This window comes from Crotalus tigris, unplaced genomic scaffold (assembly GCF_016545835.1).
Source record: "Crotalus tigris isolate CLP2741 ecotype Arizona unplaced genomic scaffold, ASM1654583v1 scf7180000024514.4999324561:1519799, whole genome shotgun sequence".
NCBI lineage: Eukaryota > Metazoa > Chordata > Lepidosauria > Squamata > Viperidae > Crotalus > Crotalus tigris.
The window spans coordinates 173,960-191,910 of NW_024100687.1; the positions used below are offsets into that span (position 1 = coordinate 173,960).

General features: G+C 38.8%; 1 protein-coding gene across 2 annotated transcripts in view; it reads left to right on the forward strand.

Moving 5' to 3' along the window:
* ANKFY1 (ankyrin repeat and FYVE domain containing 1) overlaps positions 1 to 17,951 on the forward strand; it is a 73,076-nt gene continuing 55,125 nt past the window's right edge. The window contains exon 1 of one of the 2 annotated variants that reach the window (XM_039334002.1): positions 1 to 42. In XM_039334002.1, the coding sequence (XP_039189936.1) occupies positions 33 to 42 (10 nt within the window). In that variant the 5' untranslated portion in view covers positions 1 to 32. Of the gene's footprint in view, positions 43 to 114; positions 355 to 17,951 lie in introns of those variants that run through there. The other variant, XM_039334003.1, reaches the window with a different exon arrangement.

Genomic DNA, 17,951 nt, shown 5'->3' on the forward strand with positions numbered 1-17,951 from the left:
AGAGCTCTATCCGAGAAACGGCGGAGGCCAACATGGCGGAAGGTAAGTGAGGTGGGGGAAGTGGCAGTAGCTGCAACTTGAGCGGGAGAGTGGATTTACCCTGAGGCGATTTTATATGGGGTGGAGCGATTCCTTCGGGGTCTAGCAAGAAACGACCGAAAAAGAAGGGGAGGGGCTGAACGCGCCTTATCGACAGGGGTCATCTGTATTTTTGTGTGAACCAGGGGGCGTTACCTGGCAGGGAAAGAGAATCGAATAATCTTTCCCAGCCTGACTTAAGGCTGGTCGGACTACAACTTCCATCGCTCGTAATTAAAGTGATCTTTTGGCTTTCCCGGCGGAGGAAGATGAGAGGTGTAGTATAACGCCGCCAGGCTAGAAAAGCCTGGAGTAAAGAGGGTCGGTCTCGGATAGTGGGGAGGAGGAAGGGTTGGGAGAGAGGAGGCGCAAAAAAAAAAATCAGTGTATCTTTCTGAAATAAGATGTTTTAACACACCTTGCTTCTCGGTGTGATGCTGTCAGGTTGGATTATAGCTCCCCTGCTGCCCAGCCTTATCTGGAAGTGGGCTATGCCTACAATTTTACTGAAAGATCTGTCGATTTTTTGCAACTCACTAAGGAACTTAATTTGCTTCATTTAACTCCAGTGATTGATTAGTGAAGCTGAATATTGGCTGGCAGTGATGTGTTGAATTTTAGAGTTTCTATCTGAGAGAGGGTGCTTTAGAGTCGGTTTTTGACTTCTAGCTATGGTTTTCTTGGCAAGGTTTCTTCCAGAAGTAGTTTAGCATTGCCTGTTTCTTAGGGCTAAGAATGAGTGACTGGCCCAAGGTCCATCCAGTTGGCTTTGTATCTAAGGTGGGACTTGAACTTAGGGTCCTGCAGATTTTAAACTGATACCATAACCACTGCACCAAACTGGCTCTGATATTGAGAGAATGCAGAACTATTTTTTTTTTGCTAGGAAAGCCCTTCCCTAAGAAAACTGTTTAACAGTGATCCAGATTCTTAGTATGTTTAGCTCAGGTTTGCTTGAATTGACTGATACAAATGACCTTTAGTTTCTCTGCTTTCTTTCCCATTATCTTTTACCTAATTATTAAAGTGGCACTGCCAGCAATTTTAGCTAAACCTAGGACTTCTTCTAAGCTATATGGAGGGAATAATAGCTAGATTAATCCAACAATATCTGGGAATCCATAGATTTCTCATTCCTAATTCTCAGTGGTGGAATATGGGTCACCAATGTCCCAAACAAGCCAAGTCTTTCCTGGTTTTGCCTGAAATTATTGGGGATTAAATATGAACTTTCTGCTTATAAAATGATGACCTTACTGTTTGGCGCTCCTTGTTAGTTACATGGATTCTCCATAGCTGCAGGCAGAAACTTTTCCCTTGATCTCAACCATCATATCAGTGATCTCACATTTATACATGTTTTAGATTCCACTGTAGTCTATGAAGCAGCAAAGATTATGAAACTTTCATCATTTTCTAATGCTTGTTATATGATTATTGTTTCCTCTTTGAAGTCCCCTAAATGATAGGCTGATGATGAAATTTCAAGATCCAAGGTTTTAAATGGTTATTCAGCATTTGTAGTAGGCTGAATTCACATATCACATTATGTCGTGGTTTCTATGTTATACTATGCCAGTTTTAATGAAAATTTGTTGAACAAATAGTGGCCAGATTCAGCTGAATAAGCCTAAATCACAATTTACAAGCCACATTTTAAACTAAAATCAAAATAACCTTAGATGTGAATCTAGTGAACCTAGTTACCTACGAAAGAAGCAGTAAGGGGTTGTTGGCCTAAAGGTTGTATTGTACTGTGCTATACTATACTATTACTATTAATTACTATTATATTACATTACATTACATTACATTATATTATTATAAAAAGGTAAATATTTTTCTGTCAGTCATGTCTTGATGCTCATCTCCATTTCTTGACTGAGGGAGCCAGCCAAGATGCTTAAACCTAAATCCAGGTTAATAAAATAGTTATTAAATTCACATAACATGAATGCCCAGCCCAATAAAGTATTTAGCTTAATGTGATTGCTTGATACTTCCTACCTCAATACAGAAATTGCACCTTTGTGCTCATCTCCTGTTGGTTAATTTGAGCTGTAAGAAAGAATTTTGGGCGAGATAAGTGAAAAGGTTTCTAAATTTGAATTAATTATTCCACATTAGTTCTTTTTTTTAATTGAAAAGTTTTATACAAGTTTTTAACAATATCCCCCCCTAAAATAACCCCCTCCCTCCCCCCCTCACTTCCCAGAGCTGGTTACAGGGTTACAAATAAACAAGCAAATTCTAAATAAACTTATCTAGCTATACAAATAACAAAATCAATAATGTACTTTAACTCGAATACAAAACAAATTTAAGCAAATAAAAAAAACTTTAACAATATAAGCAATTCCAAATTAAAAACTAAAAATTATTCATAATCTAAATAATACTTTTTAATCCCATATCAACTCTAACCCATATTTACTCTACATGTAATTTATCCATCTTCTCCACGCTGAGATGTATATTTCTTTTAAACAACCATTCATCCATAATAAACAAAAAATTTTCCCTCCAGTATAACCCAACCAACAAACTTACATTCAATAAACTTGACTATTTGCTTTTTTCCCCACCCCTAAGTAGATCTATTAATACCCTCCTACTTAAGAAATTTCAACAAACCATTCATCTTAATCACTAAAATTCTCACAAACAGATATCATTAGAATTTAAATTCTTTTACACATTTACCCATAATATCTTATAATTATTTTTATACACTTTAAATTAAAAATTTATAATATATATACTCCCAAATATTTAAACTTTTCCACTAAATCGACACCTTCTATTCTTTTTCTTTACATCTACATACTACACAAATCATTCACTATTCCTTTAAAACATACTAAATCAAATTACCAGCTAAACTAACATTTATTGTTCTTTTTCTTTACATCTACATATTACACAAATCATTCACTATTCCTTTAAAACATCTTCTATCTCAAAAAACTACTACAAAAGTTCATCATTTCCTTTTCTTTATACCAACATCTGCCTTCTGCTGTTCTTTTACTTTACGTCTATAGGCTGTACGAGTCATTCTCGGTTTCTTTAAAAAATCTTCTATCACAAGAGACTGCTGCAGAGGTTTAGCCTGTATGTCTCCTATATCAACCGGCTGCCCTTCCAACTTTTCTTCTATAATCTCAGGTCGCAAAGATGATGGAGAGCCCGCCTTCAAAACAGAAGTATAAAAATCTTTCGCGTTTGAAATTGTATTAAGTCTATGATATATCCCGGCACAATTCAACACTATTCCAGCCGGTATCTCCCATCTGAACTGGACCTGTCGTTTTTTGAGCTCATCAGTCAAAAAAGCAAAATCCTTTCTTTTTCTAAGAATTTTTGAAGGTATTTCTTTTAAAATTATAACACCTTGAGTTGCAGTTTGAAATCTCTGCTTATAAAAAGCCTGTAAAATTTCATTACGAAGTGATCTCCTAGAAAAATAAATAATTATGTCTCGTGGCAAATTCCTCTGCCTCGCAACCCTTGAATTAACCCTAAAAACTTTTTCCGTCTCAGTATTTCTTCAGGCTCAGCCCCCAAAATGAAAGCTATATCTTTTGCCACCACTTGTCTCAAACCTTCTTATATGTTTTCCTTCATTCCCCTTATTCTTAAAGCAAATTCCATGTCTCTATATTGTAACATAGTAATTTCATCCTATATTATTTCCACCTTATTTTCTACTTTATCAATTTGATTTCCAGTTTTTCAAAATTTTCCACAACATCATCAATACGATCATCCAGACGATCTATATGACCAACAAACTTTTGAAACACAGACGCAATGTCCTCTCTCAGTTCCCTAATTTTATTTTCAAGAAATTCCTCCATCTCTTCTTTAATCTGTTGTGCCTTATTTCCCAAGGCATCCTGTAAATCTTTAAGTGTACATGTTGGTAACGATTGAGAAGGTGGTGGTAACTTAAACTTAACTTGCTGAGCTGTCTGCATTACCGAGAAGATTGAGGCTTTAGAAACAGTAGAAGCTCCGAGACGCTTTGAAGCCATTTTATTTTTAAGACCACTTGTTAAAAAATCTGCTAAAATCTTATAAAATCAACAAGTACCAAAAGGGGGAGGAAAAAAGAAAAAAAAAACCCTTAAAAGAAAAAAGAACATTCTTGAATTTTATATAAATACAAAATCTGTTACATTGTTTCAAATAGAAGTTCCGGTCCTTTCACTCAAAGAATCAATATCTCAGCGCTATTTTTCACCACTCTTAATTGAAAAAAAAAGGAAAAGATAAATTCTTTTTCAGAGTTAAAGTCTCAGAATAATCACCATTTTAATCTCTCCTGGTCAGCTCTGTCTGCTTTAAATTTTACTCACAAATTCATTTTAAGCGCAGATGTGGAAGCATCCTGGAATGTGGAGGACACCACAGACTCCGTGGGAGCTCTCACCCTCCGACCACCAAAAAGAAAGCTTTGGGGTCTCGGGGAGCTCTACCACTATCTGAGGAAAGCGCACCTCCTCCCCTTCACCCGGGGAGAGAGGTTCCAAGCCGCTAGACAGCTGTTGCTCGCTGTCTCAACTGGCTTTGACACTTCCCAGGGTGGACGGCTGAAAAAAGCCGCCATCGGCGTGGCCGTCGCCACCGGAAGCCCCAGTTCTTGATTGCCCTAATTCTGAGTAAGATGGGATATTGAGAAGTAATTGGTCTCTTTAGAATGTATATTCTTAATGGATTCTGCCATTAACAAAATTATTGTAATGCTGATCTATTTGAAAACCAGTTATGATGTCATGCTTTAATTCATGCTCAATAAATTTTGACTCATTGCTCATTTTGCCCATCTTTACAAAGTTATAAATGTAGCTTCCATGTTGAAAGAACATACAGAAATAAACATAAGATAGTTTAGGATAGAATGAATGTATTTTTTAACTTTTAAAGTGGAGATAAAATGTTATTCTAGTCAATTCTATAAAGGTATGTTTTTATATAGGAAACTTTACTAATTTAAAATGCTTATGATCCATTTTCCTGACAGCTTAAATATTTCTTGAAAGCAAATTTGAAAACAGTACAGAATTGGTTGATGATTTTGCAGATTTTGACTTCCTCCTCCTGCCAGAATCCTGTGTTCTCTGTTTTTCTCTGTAAGAAAGCATTGTTAGAGGAAAGGAAGAATTCTAGAATTTCACTGGAAAATGACCAACTTGTTCAGACTTCTTTTCCTCTTCTGCATTTCTTTGTAGTATGTTTGTTTTCTGTACTGAAGTTTGGTAGCATAGCACAGCAGAAAGGTTACTGTAGGGGAAGTTTTGCAAAATCAAATGGAACTTAATTCTCTGAGGCATGGTTTTACAACAAGTTCTGTTATATTTTCTTAAATTATTTGTTTTTATTTTATCAGTTCTAAATAAAATTGCAGTGATTTATGAAGTAAAAGTATATGCAGCTCATCTTTAAATAATATGCATGTCATCATCTTAGGAAAGGTATCTCCTATGAATGCAATTAACCAGAATGCCTCTTTAAAAAATAAGCTGCTAGCAGTTCTTGAAAGAAGTTATATGAAAAATAAGGCTTCAAAGTTCAGCCAGTCAATTAAACACATGTTTGATTAACCACTAGAAGGATAATAGTATATCATTGTGTAGAACTACTTATGCTTTCCAAATAGCAGCTGTTGAATATTGAATATGTCTGTGTGGCTGAAGAATAATTAAATGCTGTCATTTTTGGCAGATAAATCTAGACTTGGTAAATCGCAGCTTTCTGGGCATCTAGAAATGTTGTACTGGATTCCGAAACGAAAATTTAAGACAAATACTGTGCACAGTATAAAACTATCTAATAATTGCCATCAACTTGATACCTTTAAAAAGTATAATTGATATTTTAAAATTTGATTTAGTTTGTTTTTCCTAAGAAATATCTATCTGCAGATGTCCATAAAACTATGTATAGAAGCCTTTTTAAAATACATACATACATACATACACACACACACACACACAAACACATATATTTGTTTTCTGAGGTTTTTGTGGGTGTTTGTATGTAGGTCTTTGGTTATTCGGGTTTTCTCCCGCGTAAAATTGGAAGTGTCTTGGCGACATTTCGATGAAGTCCCATTCGTCATCTTCAGGCTGGTGTTTTCGGCTTCATGCACTGGCTATTAGAAGGCAGGAGCAACGCTCACAAGTGTGGGCCCATATGTCCAGCTCTGGCCACACTTTCGATCTAGCTAACGCAGAGGTTATAGCTCGTGAGACTACCAAGGGTGGCCGCCTACTTAAGGAAGCCTGGCTCCCTAATGAAAATTCCTTCAACCGGCATATAGACCTTGTACCGGCCTACCAGACGCTTAGGAGATGGGAACAACAGCACCACAGCCTACTGAGAAGACGTTTAACTCTTTCTTGGCAGGATTGAGGTGGTAGAATGATGGATGAGACAGGCACGATTTCCAAGGAAGAAGATGACAGCGTTTTACATAATTGGGATGATGGCTCTATAGATGGGACGACCACGACTCACATGGACCGAGATGATGGACCAAATGGCCTTAAGCCAGGGATGGAAGCACTGAGGCGATCTGGAAGGAGGGGGAGGGAAGGGGAAGACAGACAGCAGGAATGCCGGAACAGCTGCTTGTTGCAGGACTGGGGTGGAGGAATTACAACAACGGCCTTGGGGGTGGGGGAGGATAATGGCCTTGGGAGGAAGGGGGACTGGGCACAGGGACGGATTGACAGCCACCCTCCAAGTGCTTGCACACACTCAAAAAGAGCACTTGAGGATCGTAAAACAACCAGTGGAGTCAAAGACAGTTTGCCTGATGCAGAACAACTCAGTGTGATAAGGATTAACACAATCAACGGGCCGATGACATGCTCAAGGAGCCGGGCTCAGAGGCAGGAGGCTATATGAGCTGCCTTCCCAATCTCCTGCTATTCTAACTCTGATGACGCCGGCAGTTTTTTTGCCGGACGAAAGCTTAGTAACTCTTTTTAACCACAGGCTTGTTTATATTAAACAGGATGGTTTATTATATCCTGGTGTTCGTTTTTTCTTTTATCTGTTAGCATAATGCCCAGGATTCACATTTTTAGTATTTTAAAAGACACACACACACACACACACACACGTGTTTTATATAACATGCACACAGCCGAGGCTCGAATCTCAGAAGGGTAAGTGTGGCTGAAGAGAGTTAAGAAACTCGAAATAGTTATCCCATTCTCCCTTAATTCTTTGTTAGCAATCCAAATTTTATAATGAATAAAATTATGTCTTTGGTTATTCGGGTTTTCTCCCGCGTAAAATTGGAAGTGTCTTGGCGACGTTTCGACGAAGTCCCATTCGTCATCTTCAGGCTGGTGTTTTCAGCTTCGTGCTTCAAGGAGCAATGTGTGATCTTAGTTGTTTCTTCCTTTTAACTGCCAGTGGGGGTATGAACTGATTGGGTGGGAGCTTGGCTGTGTTCTGATTGGGTGGAGGTGGATAAAATTTTAGAAATATATACAATGTCGCAGTTGTGACTGACACGCCTGTGGATGGCTCTAGTTTGAGCTGATACAAGGCAAAAGATTTCTTTCTCCCATATTTGGGTTGACAGAGTGTATCAAATACCACTCAAGATATAGATATAGATATTTATATATATAGATATTCATATACATATACATATATATATATATGTAGGTCTTTGGTTGTTCGGGTTTTCTCCCGCGTAAAATTGGAAGTGTCTTGGCGACGTTTCGACGAAGTCCCATTCGTCATCTTCAGGCTGGTGTTTTCAGCTTCGTGCTTCGAGCAGCAATGTGTGGTCTTAGCTGTTTCTTCCTTTTAACTGCCAGTGGGGGTATGAACTGATTGGGTGGGAGCTTGGCTGTGTTCTGATTGGGTGGAGGTGTGTTCTGATTGGTTAGGGGCTTGGCTGTGCTCTGATTGGCTGGGGGCTTGGCTGTGCTCTGATTGGCTGGGGGGTTGGCTGTGCTCTGATTGGCTGGGGGAGTGTTCTGTTTGGTTGTGCTCAGGTTAGTCTGAGTTGCAGGTAGGTTTAAGATGGTGGGCTGCCTTGCTATTTTTTGGCTTCGCGTTCGTGGTCGTGCCTCAACTTCACGGAGGGTGTCAGTTTGCTTCATGTATGGATTGGAGGGGTTTAAAGTGGCTAATGATGCAGCTGTGGTCTGGCTTCTGGTTTGTGGTCGTGCCTCATCATCGGTGTGGCTTTGGGTTTGCTTTTTGCGTGGATGTGTGGTGGTGACATCCTGTGTGGTTTTTGTGAGTGTGGGTCTGGTATCATTTTTTGTGTTAGGGAGTCGTTTGTCAATAAGGGCGGGTTTCCAAATGGCTGGTAGGCGGGAGGTATCATCTCGCTTGTTCATGCTGTGTGGGCGTTTTTCTATCTTGATGGCTTCTCTGATTATTCTGTTATTAAAATGTTCACTTTTGGCAATGGTTCTGGTATTTTTAAAGTCAATTTCATGTCCTGTGGCTTTAAGGTATTGGACCAGAGAAGATGTTGGTTCCTCTTTTTTGACTGAGTTCTTATGTTCTTCAATGCGTGCACTTATTCTTCTGTTGGTTTGTCCGATGTATGTGTTGGGACAAGCAGTGCATGGGATTTCATATACTCCTTGATTTTCTAATTCAATTTTCTCTTTGGGGTTTCTTAGGATGGTGGATATTTTTCTGTTTGTGCAGAATGCTGTTTTGATGTTGTGTTTATGGAGGATCTTACTGATTCTGTCTATGGTGCCTTTTATGTATGGGAGGAGGGCTTTGCCGTTTTCTTGTTCTCTGTCTTGGATTTTAGTGGGGGTTTCTTTTTGGATTAGGTTTGTAAAACCTAATCATAAAACCCACTAATCATAAACCCACTAAAACCCATACATAAACATAAACCCACTAAAACCCATACATAAACCCATCATTAGCCATTCTGAGGTTTTCGCGGGTGTTTGTATGTAGGTCTTTGGTTGTTCGGGTTTTCTCCCGCGTAAAATTGGAAGTGTCTTGGCGACGTTTCGACGAAGTGTCATTCGTCATCTTCAGGCTGGTGCTTTCGGCTTCGTGCTTCTACCGAGAGGATATAGAGATCGAGAGCAGTGTGAATGGGGGGGAAATGCAAATAAGGGTAGAACATGATAGAAACTGTAAAAAAGATCACTGTGTTGATGGAGGGAGGGATACAAAGGAACCAGGCATACGTATTCAAAAAAGGAGGGCACACAAGGGCTTGTATGAGGAGGAAGGAGATATTCAAGGGATTCAGTCTGACGTGGAGTCCGAGAACATTGATAATGGGGTGAAAGAGCAAGTAGATGTCAGACGAAATGGCAACGACAGAAACGGAGTTTATGCAGCCAAAGAGAGGGAAATGGAAAGCAAGGGATGGGGAGAAAGGCTGAGAGCGCGCCCCCATAGAATGAGGGATGACAATTGGGGAGCAAGTAAAGATCAGAAGAAGGAGGAAGGTAGGAGACACGGAGGTGTGAAGAGGGAACAACTTAGAGATACGAATGACCAAAAAAGGGGAGGAAAGAACCTCCCTAATTCAAGACAGTGGGAGGTAGAGGGGAACAATGACACACCCACAAGCAGCAAAAGCAAGAAAAGAGGAGTCATCAGTATGGAAGCCATAATTAAAAAGCAGTTAAATCAATTAGGACCTACGACAAGATCTAGGAGCCATGTGCAAATGACGGCTCACCTATAAAGGCACTCTCCCACAGACCAGCATTAACCCTGACGATGTCAGAAGTATCTGACGAAAGCTTGGTGATCGGTGATGGTATTAAACTTTTATAGTTTATTATATTCCTGGTGTTCACGTTTTATTGGTAATTGACTATGGATTCACCCAGGAATCACATTTTTATTTTCACTATTCATATATATATATATATATATATATATATATATATATATATATATATATATATATATATATATATATATATATATATATGAATAGTTGAATCCTTTCCAAAGGATTCAACTTTGCAGTCACTCCCAAACACATCCCCACTGAAACCATTATATGTGGAGTTGAAACCAGCCTGACCAAAATCAACCCCGACGATGCTAACAGAATCAGACTCGAAATCACCAACATCCTCTGTACCAGCAAGCCACCCAAAAGCAACTTACCCAAAGAGGAACAGACAGCACTACGTAACCTGAAAGAAGACACCAGCATAATAATCCTACCAGCAGACAAGGGCAACGCCACGGTGGTTATGAACACATCTGACTACCAAACCAAATTAACCAACCTACTCCAAGACTCCACATACAAACCCCTAAATACAGATCCCACCACCTACCTGGAAAAAACCACCAGATCCAAAATAAAAGCCTCTCCCATTAGCGAAGAGATCCAGCAAAGAATCATTCCCAGAGAGAAATCATCCAGATGCCCCAAACTCTATGGTCTCCCCAAGATACACAAGGAAGGAATCCCACTCAGACCTATAGTCAGCTCCATAGGCTCACCTCTACAAAACCTAGCCAAATTTCTCGCCAAACAACTACAGCCCTATGCAGAATCCATCACCTCACACGTAAAAAACTCATTCCACTTTATAGAGATCATAAAGAAACAAAACTTACAGCCCAGCGACCTACTTGTGAGCTTTGATGTCATATCCCTCTTCACCCAAGTGCCTATCAAAGAAGCCTTGACAGCTATCCAAAACAAATATAACCCCCCCAAACACATCTTAGATCTGACCAACCACTGCCTATCCAACACATACTTCATCTATAATGGACAAAAATACAAACAAACAGAAGGAGCACCCATGGGATCACCCCTCTCACCTGTCATTGCAAACCTCTACATGGAACACTTTGAAACCCAAGCTCTAGAAAAATCGGATCACAAACCCAAACTCTGGCTCAGATACGTAGACGACACCTTCATAATCTGGCCACATGGGAAAGAAAAACTGGACAACTTCCTCACACACCTCAACAGCCTACACCCCAAAATACAGTTCACCATGGAAACAGAAGCTAACAACCAACTTCCCTTCCTGGATGTCTTAGTCTACAAGAAATCCAATGGCTCCCTAGGACACACCATCTACCAGAAGAAAACACACACAAACCGCTATCTGCACGCTCTCTCACACCACCACCCAGCACAGATCAACTCTGTAGCCAAGACACTCATCTCCAGAACAAAACGCTTAGCTGACGAACAACACCTAAAAACTGAACTACACACTCTCACCAATGTACTAACATCCAATGGATTCCAAAGAAATAAGATTACAAACCTAATCCAAAAAGAAACCCCCACTAAAATCCAAGACGAAGAACAAGAAAACGGCAAAGCCCTCCTCCCATACATAAAAGGCACCACAGACAGAATCAGTAAGATCCTCCATAAACACAACATCAAAACAGCATTCTGCACAAACAGAAAAATATCCACCATCCTTAGAAACCCCAAAGATAAAATTGAATTAGAAAATCAAGGAGTATACGAAATCCCATGCACCACTTGTCCCACCACATACATCGGACAAACCAACAGAAGAATAAGTGCACGCATTGAAGAACATAAGAACTCAGTCAAAAAAGAGGAACCAACATCTTCCCTGGTCCAACACCTTAAAGCCACAGGACATGAAATTGACTTTAAAAATACCAGAACCATTGCCAAAAGTGAACATTTTAATAACAGAATAATCAGAGAAGCCATCGAGATAGAAAAACGCCCACACAGCATGAACAAGCGAGATGATACCTCCCGCCTACCAGCCATTTGGAAACCCGCCCTTATTGACAAACGACTCCCTAATACAAAAAATGATACCAGACCCACACTCACAAAAACCACACAGGATGTCACCACCACACATCCACGCAAAACGCAAACCCAAAGCCACACCGATGATGAGGCACGACCACAAACCAGAAGCCAGACCAGAGCTGCATCATTAGCCACTTCAAAGCCCTCCAATCCATACACGAAGCAAACTGACACCCTCCATGAAAATGAGGCACGACCACAAACGCGAAGCCAAAAAATAGCAAGGCAGCCCAAAATCTTAAACCCCTCTGCAACTCAGACTAACCTGAGCACAACCAAACATAACACTCCCCCAGCCAATCAGAGCACAACCAACCCCCAGCCAATCAGAGCACAGCCAACCCCCCAGCCAATCAGAGCACAGCCACGCCCCTAACCAATCAGAACACACCTCCACCCAATCAGAACACAGCCAAGCTCCCACCCAATCAGTTCATACCCCCACTGGCAGTTAAAAGGAAGAAACAGCTAAGACCACACATTGCTGCTCGAAGCACGAAGCTGAAAACACCAGCCTGAAGATGACGAATGGGACTTCGTCGAAACGTCGCCAAGACACTTCCAATTTTACGCGGGAGAAAACCCGAACAACCAAAGACCTATATATATATATTATATATATATATATATATATATATATATATATATATATATATATATAAATTAATATATATATATTAATTTTCTGAGGTTTTCGCGCGTTTTTGTATGTAGGTCTTTGGTTATTCGGGTTTTCTCCCGCGTAAAATTGAAAGTGTCTTGGCGATGTTTCGATGAAGTCCCATTCGTCATCTTCAGGCTGAAGCACGAAGCTGAAAACACCAGCCTGAAGATGACGAATGGGACTTCATCGAAACGTCGCCAAGACACTTCCAATTTTACGCAGGAGAAAACCCGAATAACCAAAGACCTACATATACATACATACATACATATATATTGTATGGAAACAGTAAGCAGACTACCTGAAAGCATTTAAAAATGATAAAAAGGAAGTTAATTATCTTCCTAAATAATAACTAGGGTTCTGAATGTGGGAATTTCAAAAGTAAGACACTTACACAGAAAAATCTTGCATTATCACTATACAGGATCAAATACAGCGAGCAGGGCAGCAATGAAAGAATATGGATAGTTTTATATGCTAATCATATGGTCCGAAATTGGCATTTTTAAAATTGTGCATAGCTTGTTGGAGGGATGGGGAAAAACATAACTATGTAAAAAATTTTCTTCTGTTAAAATATATTTTTATATTTCATTTCTATTTCATTTCTTTTTTTAATTAATTACTTGGAAGTATAAGCAAACAGGAAAAAAGGGATGAATACAATACGAATAAGAGATTTCTAATATTGCCAGTACTCTGGACATTGAAGTATGTTTCTACAACTTAGCCATTGTTTCATTGCAACAATGAACTTATATACAAGTTAGTAAAGTTTAATAAAACTATCACATCTGTTTTTTTCTTTAGCAAAGTTTCAATCAATCTTGGCTTAAATGCAGGGACTGCAGCTTGAGAAGTTCCCCAGCCAACAGGGCCAAGGGTTGGGGATTGTCTCAGAGTTGCAGTTTAAGCACATCTGGAAGACACCCAGTTGGGAAAGATGACTTTACATAAATGAAAACTCACTTTCTGAAAATCCACAGCCTTTTTTTTTTGTATTTTATAGTTGTAACTTATTTTAGTAGTAGTTTATGTAAATGAGTAGTAATTGATAAATTTCTCTTATCTTTTCTCCAATGAATTTGGGTCTTTGTGTAGCTATAATGTTTTTCAGCTTGTTAGAAAACTATGTCCAGAGGAACAGAGAAATATTGTTTTGTAGGGCTACTCCAAATCTCTGCACTTCCCTACCCCAGGATGACCTCCTCATTAGGAAGTCATTCAATTTGTAATTTGAATCAACTACTTTAATTTTAATTGGTCGTTGTTTAAAAATTATATTTAGATTACTGTTGGCTTGCAATTTTATCTTGCTCATAAATTTTCTATTGTGTTGTAACTTGGAAGAATATTTTTTTTGCAAGCCCACTTGAAACTCCTAGAGATAAACATAGTATAAATCTTTAAAAAGAAGTAAATAAGTGTAAGCTGGCTCTTTTAGTATTTTTTTCAGGATAGGATGGAAATTTAGGGGATCGTACTTGGTACAATAAATGTGGACTGATTTGGGACAAAGCTAGGGAGCTTAAAATATAGAATTGCAGTCAGCTGAATTCACTTTATTTGTTCCTTAAAAGCTTGAATAAGCAGGCTTATTCTCCTTTGTAACTGGATCAAAGAGATTATGCAGATAAAAGTATTAAATGTAAAGCTAACTCATTATTCAATAAAAGTTATCTGATCAATACTGGAACCTTTAGTATCTGAAGGAAGGGAACTTGATTTTCTCACAGATTTCCTGGCTGTGTTAGCAGGATGTCAGTCTGAAAATTTTGGCAATTAATAACATTTTGCTTCAGAGGCATAGCTGATTTTTCCACCCCCTTCTGTCACCCAGACAGGAAATTTTGCTCTTGTTGCATTTGTAAGAATGTCAGTATGGTTTAAGTTGAAATGTTTGTAAGAATCATGTAGTTGAAGTCCAGCCTTGCTAGAAGAAAGTGTTTCTGTTTGATCATTGTGATTTTGTAGATGTCTAGGAAATGTTTTGATATTTTTATTGTCTGTTGATCAAATCTCATGTTGAGTATTGTGTTAAGAAGGATTCAGGCAAACTGGAGCACATACAAAGAAAGACACGAAATGATAATCAGGGAACTGAAAACAATATTGAGACAATTGGGCATATTTAGCTTTGAGGAAAATAGAGAGTTGTTTACCTCACCATAGCATTCTTCAAGTACCTAAACAAGTTAGACAGAAAAAGACTAAGTTCTATTGTCTATTATTTTTGAGTGCCAAATATAAGTGATGCAGGCAGATTCTAGTTGAATATTAAGAAAAAAATCCTAACAGTAGAACAGTTATGGCTATTATCAAAAGAGAAAGCTTTCCTAGACTTGATGTGTTCTTTGTTGTTGTTAGTTGCGAAATCATGTCCGACCCATCGCAACCCCATGGACAACGTTCATGTCCTCTACCATCTTCTGGAGTCCATTTAAGCTCATGCCTTCAATGACTCCATCCAGCCACCTCATTCTCTGTCGTCCCCTTCTTCTATTGCCCTCAATCTTTCCCTGCATTAGGCCCTTCTCCAGTGAGTCCTTCCTTCTCATTAGGTGGCCAAAGTACTTGAGTGTCATCTTCAGGATCTGGCCTTCTAAAGAACAGTCAGGGTTGATCTCCTCTAGGACTGACCGGTTTGATTGCCTTGCAGTCCAGGGGACTCGCAGGAGTCTTCTCCAGCATCATAGTTCAAAGGCCTCAATTCTTTTGCGCTCAGCCTTTCTTATGGTCCAACTTTCACAGCCATACATTGCAACTGGGAAAACCATGGCCTTGACTATATGTACTTTTGTTGGCAGGGTGATGTCTCTGCTTTTTAGTATGCTGTCTAGATTTGCCATAGCTTTCCTCCCCAGGAGCAAGCGTCTTTTAATTTCTTGGCTGCAGTCCCCATCTGAGGTGATCTTGGAGCCCAGAAAAATAAAATCTGTCACTACCTCCATTTCTTCCCCATCTGTTTGCCAGGAATTGAGAGGGCCGGATGCCATGATTTTGGTTTTCTTAATGTTGAGTTTCAAGCCAACTTTTGCACTCTCCTTCACCCGCATCAAGAGGCTCTTTAGTTTCTCTTCACTTTCTGCCATTAGAGTGGTATCATCTGCATATCTTAGGTTGTTGATATTTCTCCCGGCAATCTTAATTCCAACTTTTGATTCATCTAGCCCTGCCTTTCTGATGATGTGCTCTGCATATAAGTTGAATAGGCAGGGCGACAGAATACAACCTTGCCGGATTCCTTTCCCAATTTTGAAACAATCAGTGGTTCCGTGTCCAGTTCTCACTGTTGCTTCTTGACCCGCATATAGGTTTCTCAAGAGACAAATAAGAGGAGGCAGATGTTAAATTTTGAGGACGCTTTAAACTGAGCATGGAGCTGAACTCAATGACTTCTTTGGCCTCTTCTTATTCATAAATTACTGTTAAACATATATGCCATTGAGAGACCACTAAGGAAGAAAGCTTATTAAAATAATGTTTTTTTTTTCATTTATTTTTTGCCTTTATTATTTTTATAAATAACTCAAAGGCAGCAAACAATATTCCTTTCTCCTCCTATTTTCCCTACAGCAACAACTCTGTGAGATGAAATGGGCTGAGAGAAAGTGGCCCAAAGTCATCCAGCCAGCTTTGATGCCTAAGACAGGACTAGAAGTTGTCCTCTTCTGGCTTCTAGCCTGGTGCCTTAACCCACTTAATCTTTTCTTCAACCCCTTGGAATACCTTTTGTGGCCACAAACCATAGCTCCAGATCCCCAAGATGTAAGATTTAAATCATAATATTTCTTCAAGCCTTCAACATTGTGACCCCCCCAGGGGTCCATGGACCACAGGTTGAGAACCACTGGATCAAACTGACTTACCTCCTGTTATTTATTTTTATTTATTACATATTTATGCCATCCAGCTCCCCTACAATGTGACTCTGGGCGGCTTATCATTTTTAAGGTAAGGATGTTAGGACTAGGTTAGTTTTCAAACGTTTGTTTTTTGCTCTCATAAATTCTGCTTACGACTTCGATATTTCATAGAAGCAAAGCCAGGAAAGGAAAAATCTATTGACTGGCTTCAAATGACACGCTGAACCTGTGGTTTATTGAATATGTCAATATTAAGCTTTGTTTTGCAATATCTTATAGCAATCTCCTTTAAATATTGCTGATCCCTTATATAAACTGCAGTAAAGAATTTAACCAAAACACAGGATAAGACTAATTCACACTGTGACTTAGTATAATAGGTACAATCCATTGAAATTGGTATGTTTGGCTATGGTTTGGTTACAACTTAAACTGGTATTCCAGTTATTGCTAAATAACTTTATTTAATGACTAATGTTGAACATAGAATCCACTAAGTATGAAATTCTTATTTATTAAATTTTATTGTAGGGTTGTCTCCTTGGAGCTGGCTCTTTTTATCAAAGGTCCTATTGCAGCCTCCCCCCACTTTTTTACTTCAAATTTAATCTCAAAAGTGGGTAAAAATGCTAGACCACATATTCCGTTCAGATTCCTGAACACATTGGAAACAAGCTGCTACTATGAAGCAATTCCCACTAATCTTTGCAACAAGTTAATGTATTGCACAAACAAGTTAGTGTATTGCACATTTTAGTGTATTGCACATCGCCCTCATTGTACTGATTGACCTTGATCTTTACCTTACTAAGTAACTCAAAAATAACATTTAAAAATGAAAGAATTGGCCCAGAGAAGTTTTGGAGCTGTTTTTACAATGTAGATTTTCTAATACTAGAATTTAGAAACTTACATTAACATGGTGATGCAATTTTTCTTTGCTTATGTAAAAGGACTTTATATATATTGATGGTTTTTATATTACTGATGTAAAATCATCTGTGTTTTCCCAATTTTTGGTGCATTGCATCAAAATGCAGTTAATATTATATCTGTAATTTTTTTTTAAAAGAAAATCTTGCTGTGGCTAGGGGCTTGATAGAAAAGAAATGGTTATTGCTGTTGGGGTTTATAAGAAAATTGCTAAAGGGTAGAGTGATGTCTCTTTACCATCATAAGATACTGCAAATTGATTCAGTAACTGAGCACCCTGACTAAACTGCCCTCACACATGGTTGGTATGCTGCACAGTTGGCTGAAATTGTATGCAGAATTTTCTCATCTATATTATTGGGCCAATGCATCCAGATCCAGCAGTCTTCCTCTTTTGGAATGATTCTTAAGCTTGATATTTTTGGGGAGGCATTCTGAAAGGTAACAAGTACATATTTTCCCAGCTTTTCTGCAAGTAAGAGCATTACAGAATCAGCCAAAGACCCATTGAGTCCAACATTCAGTGTCAAAACTGGATTCATTCTGAAAATTCACAGACATGGATGTGAGAAAGATAGGCACCCTTCTCTGT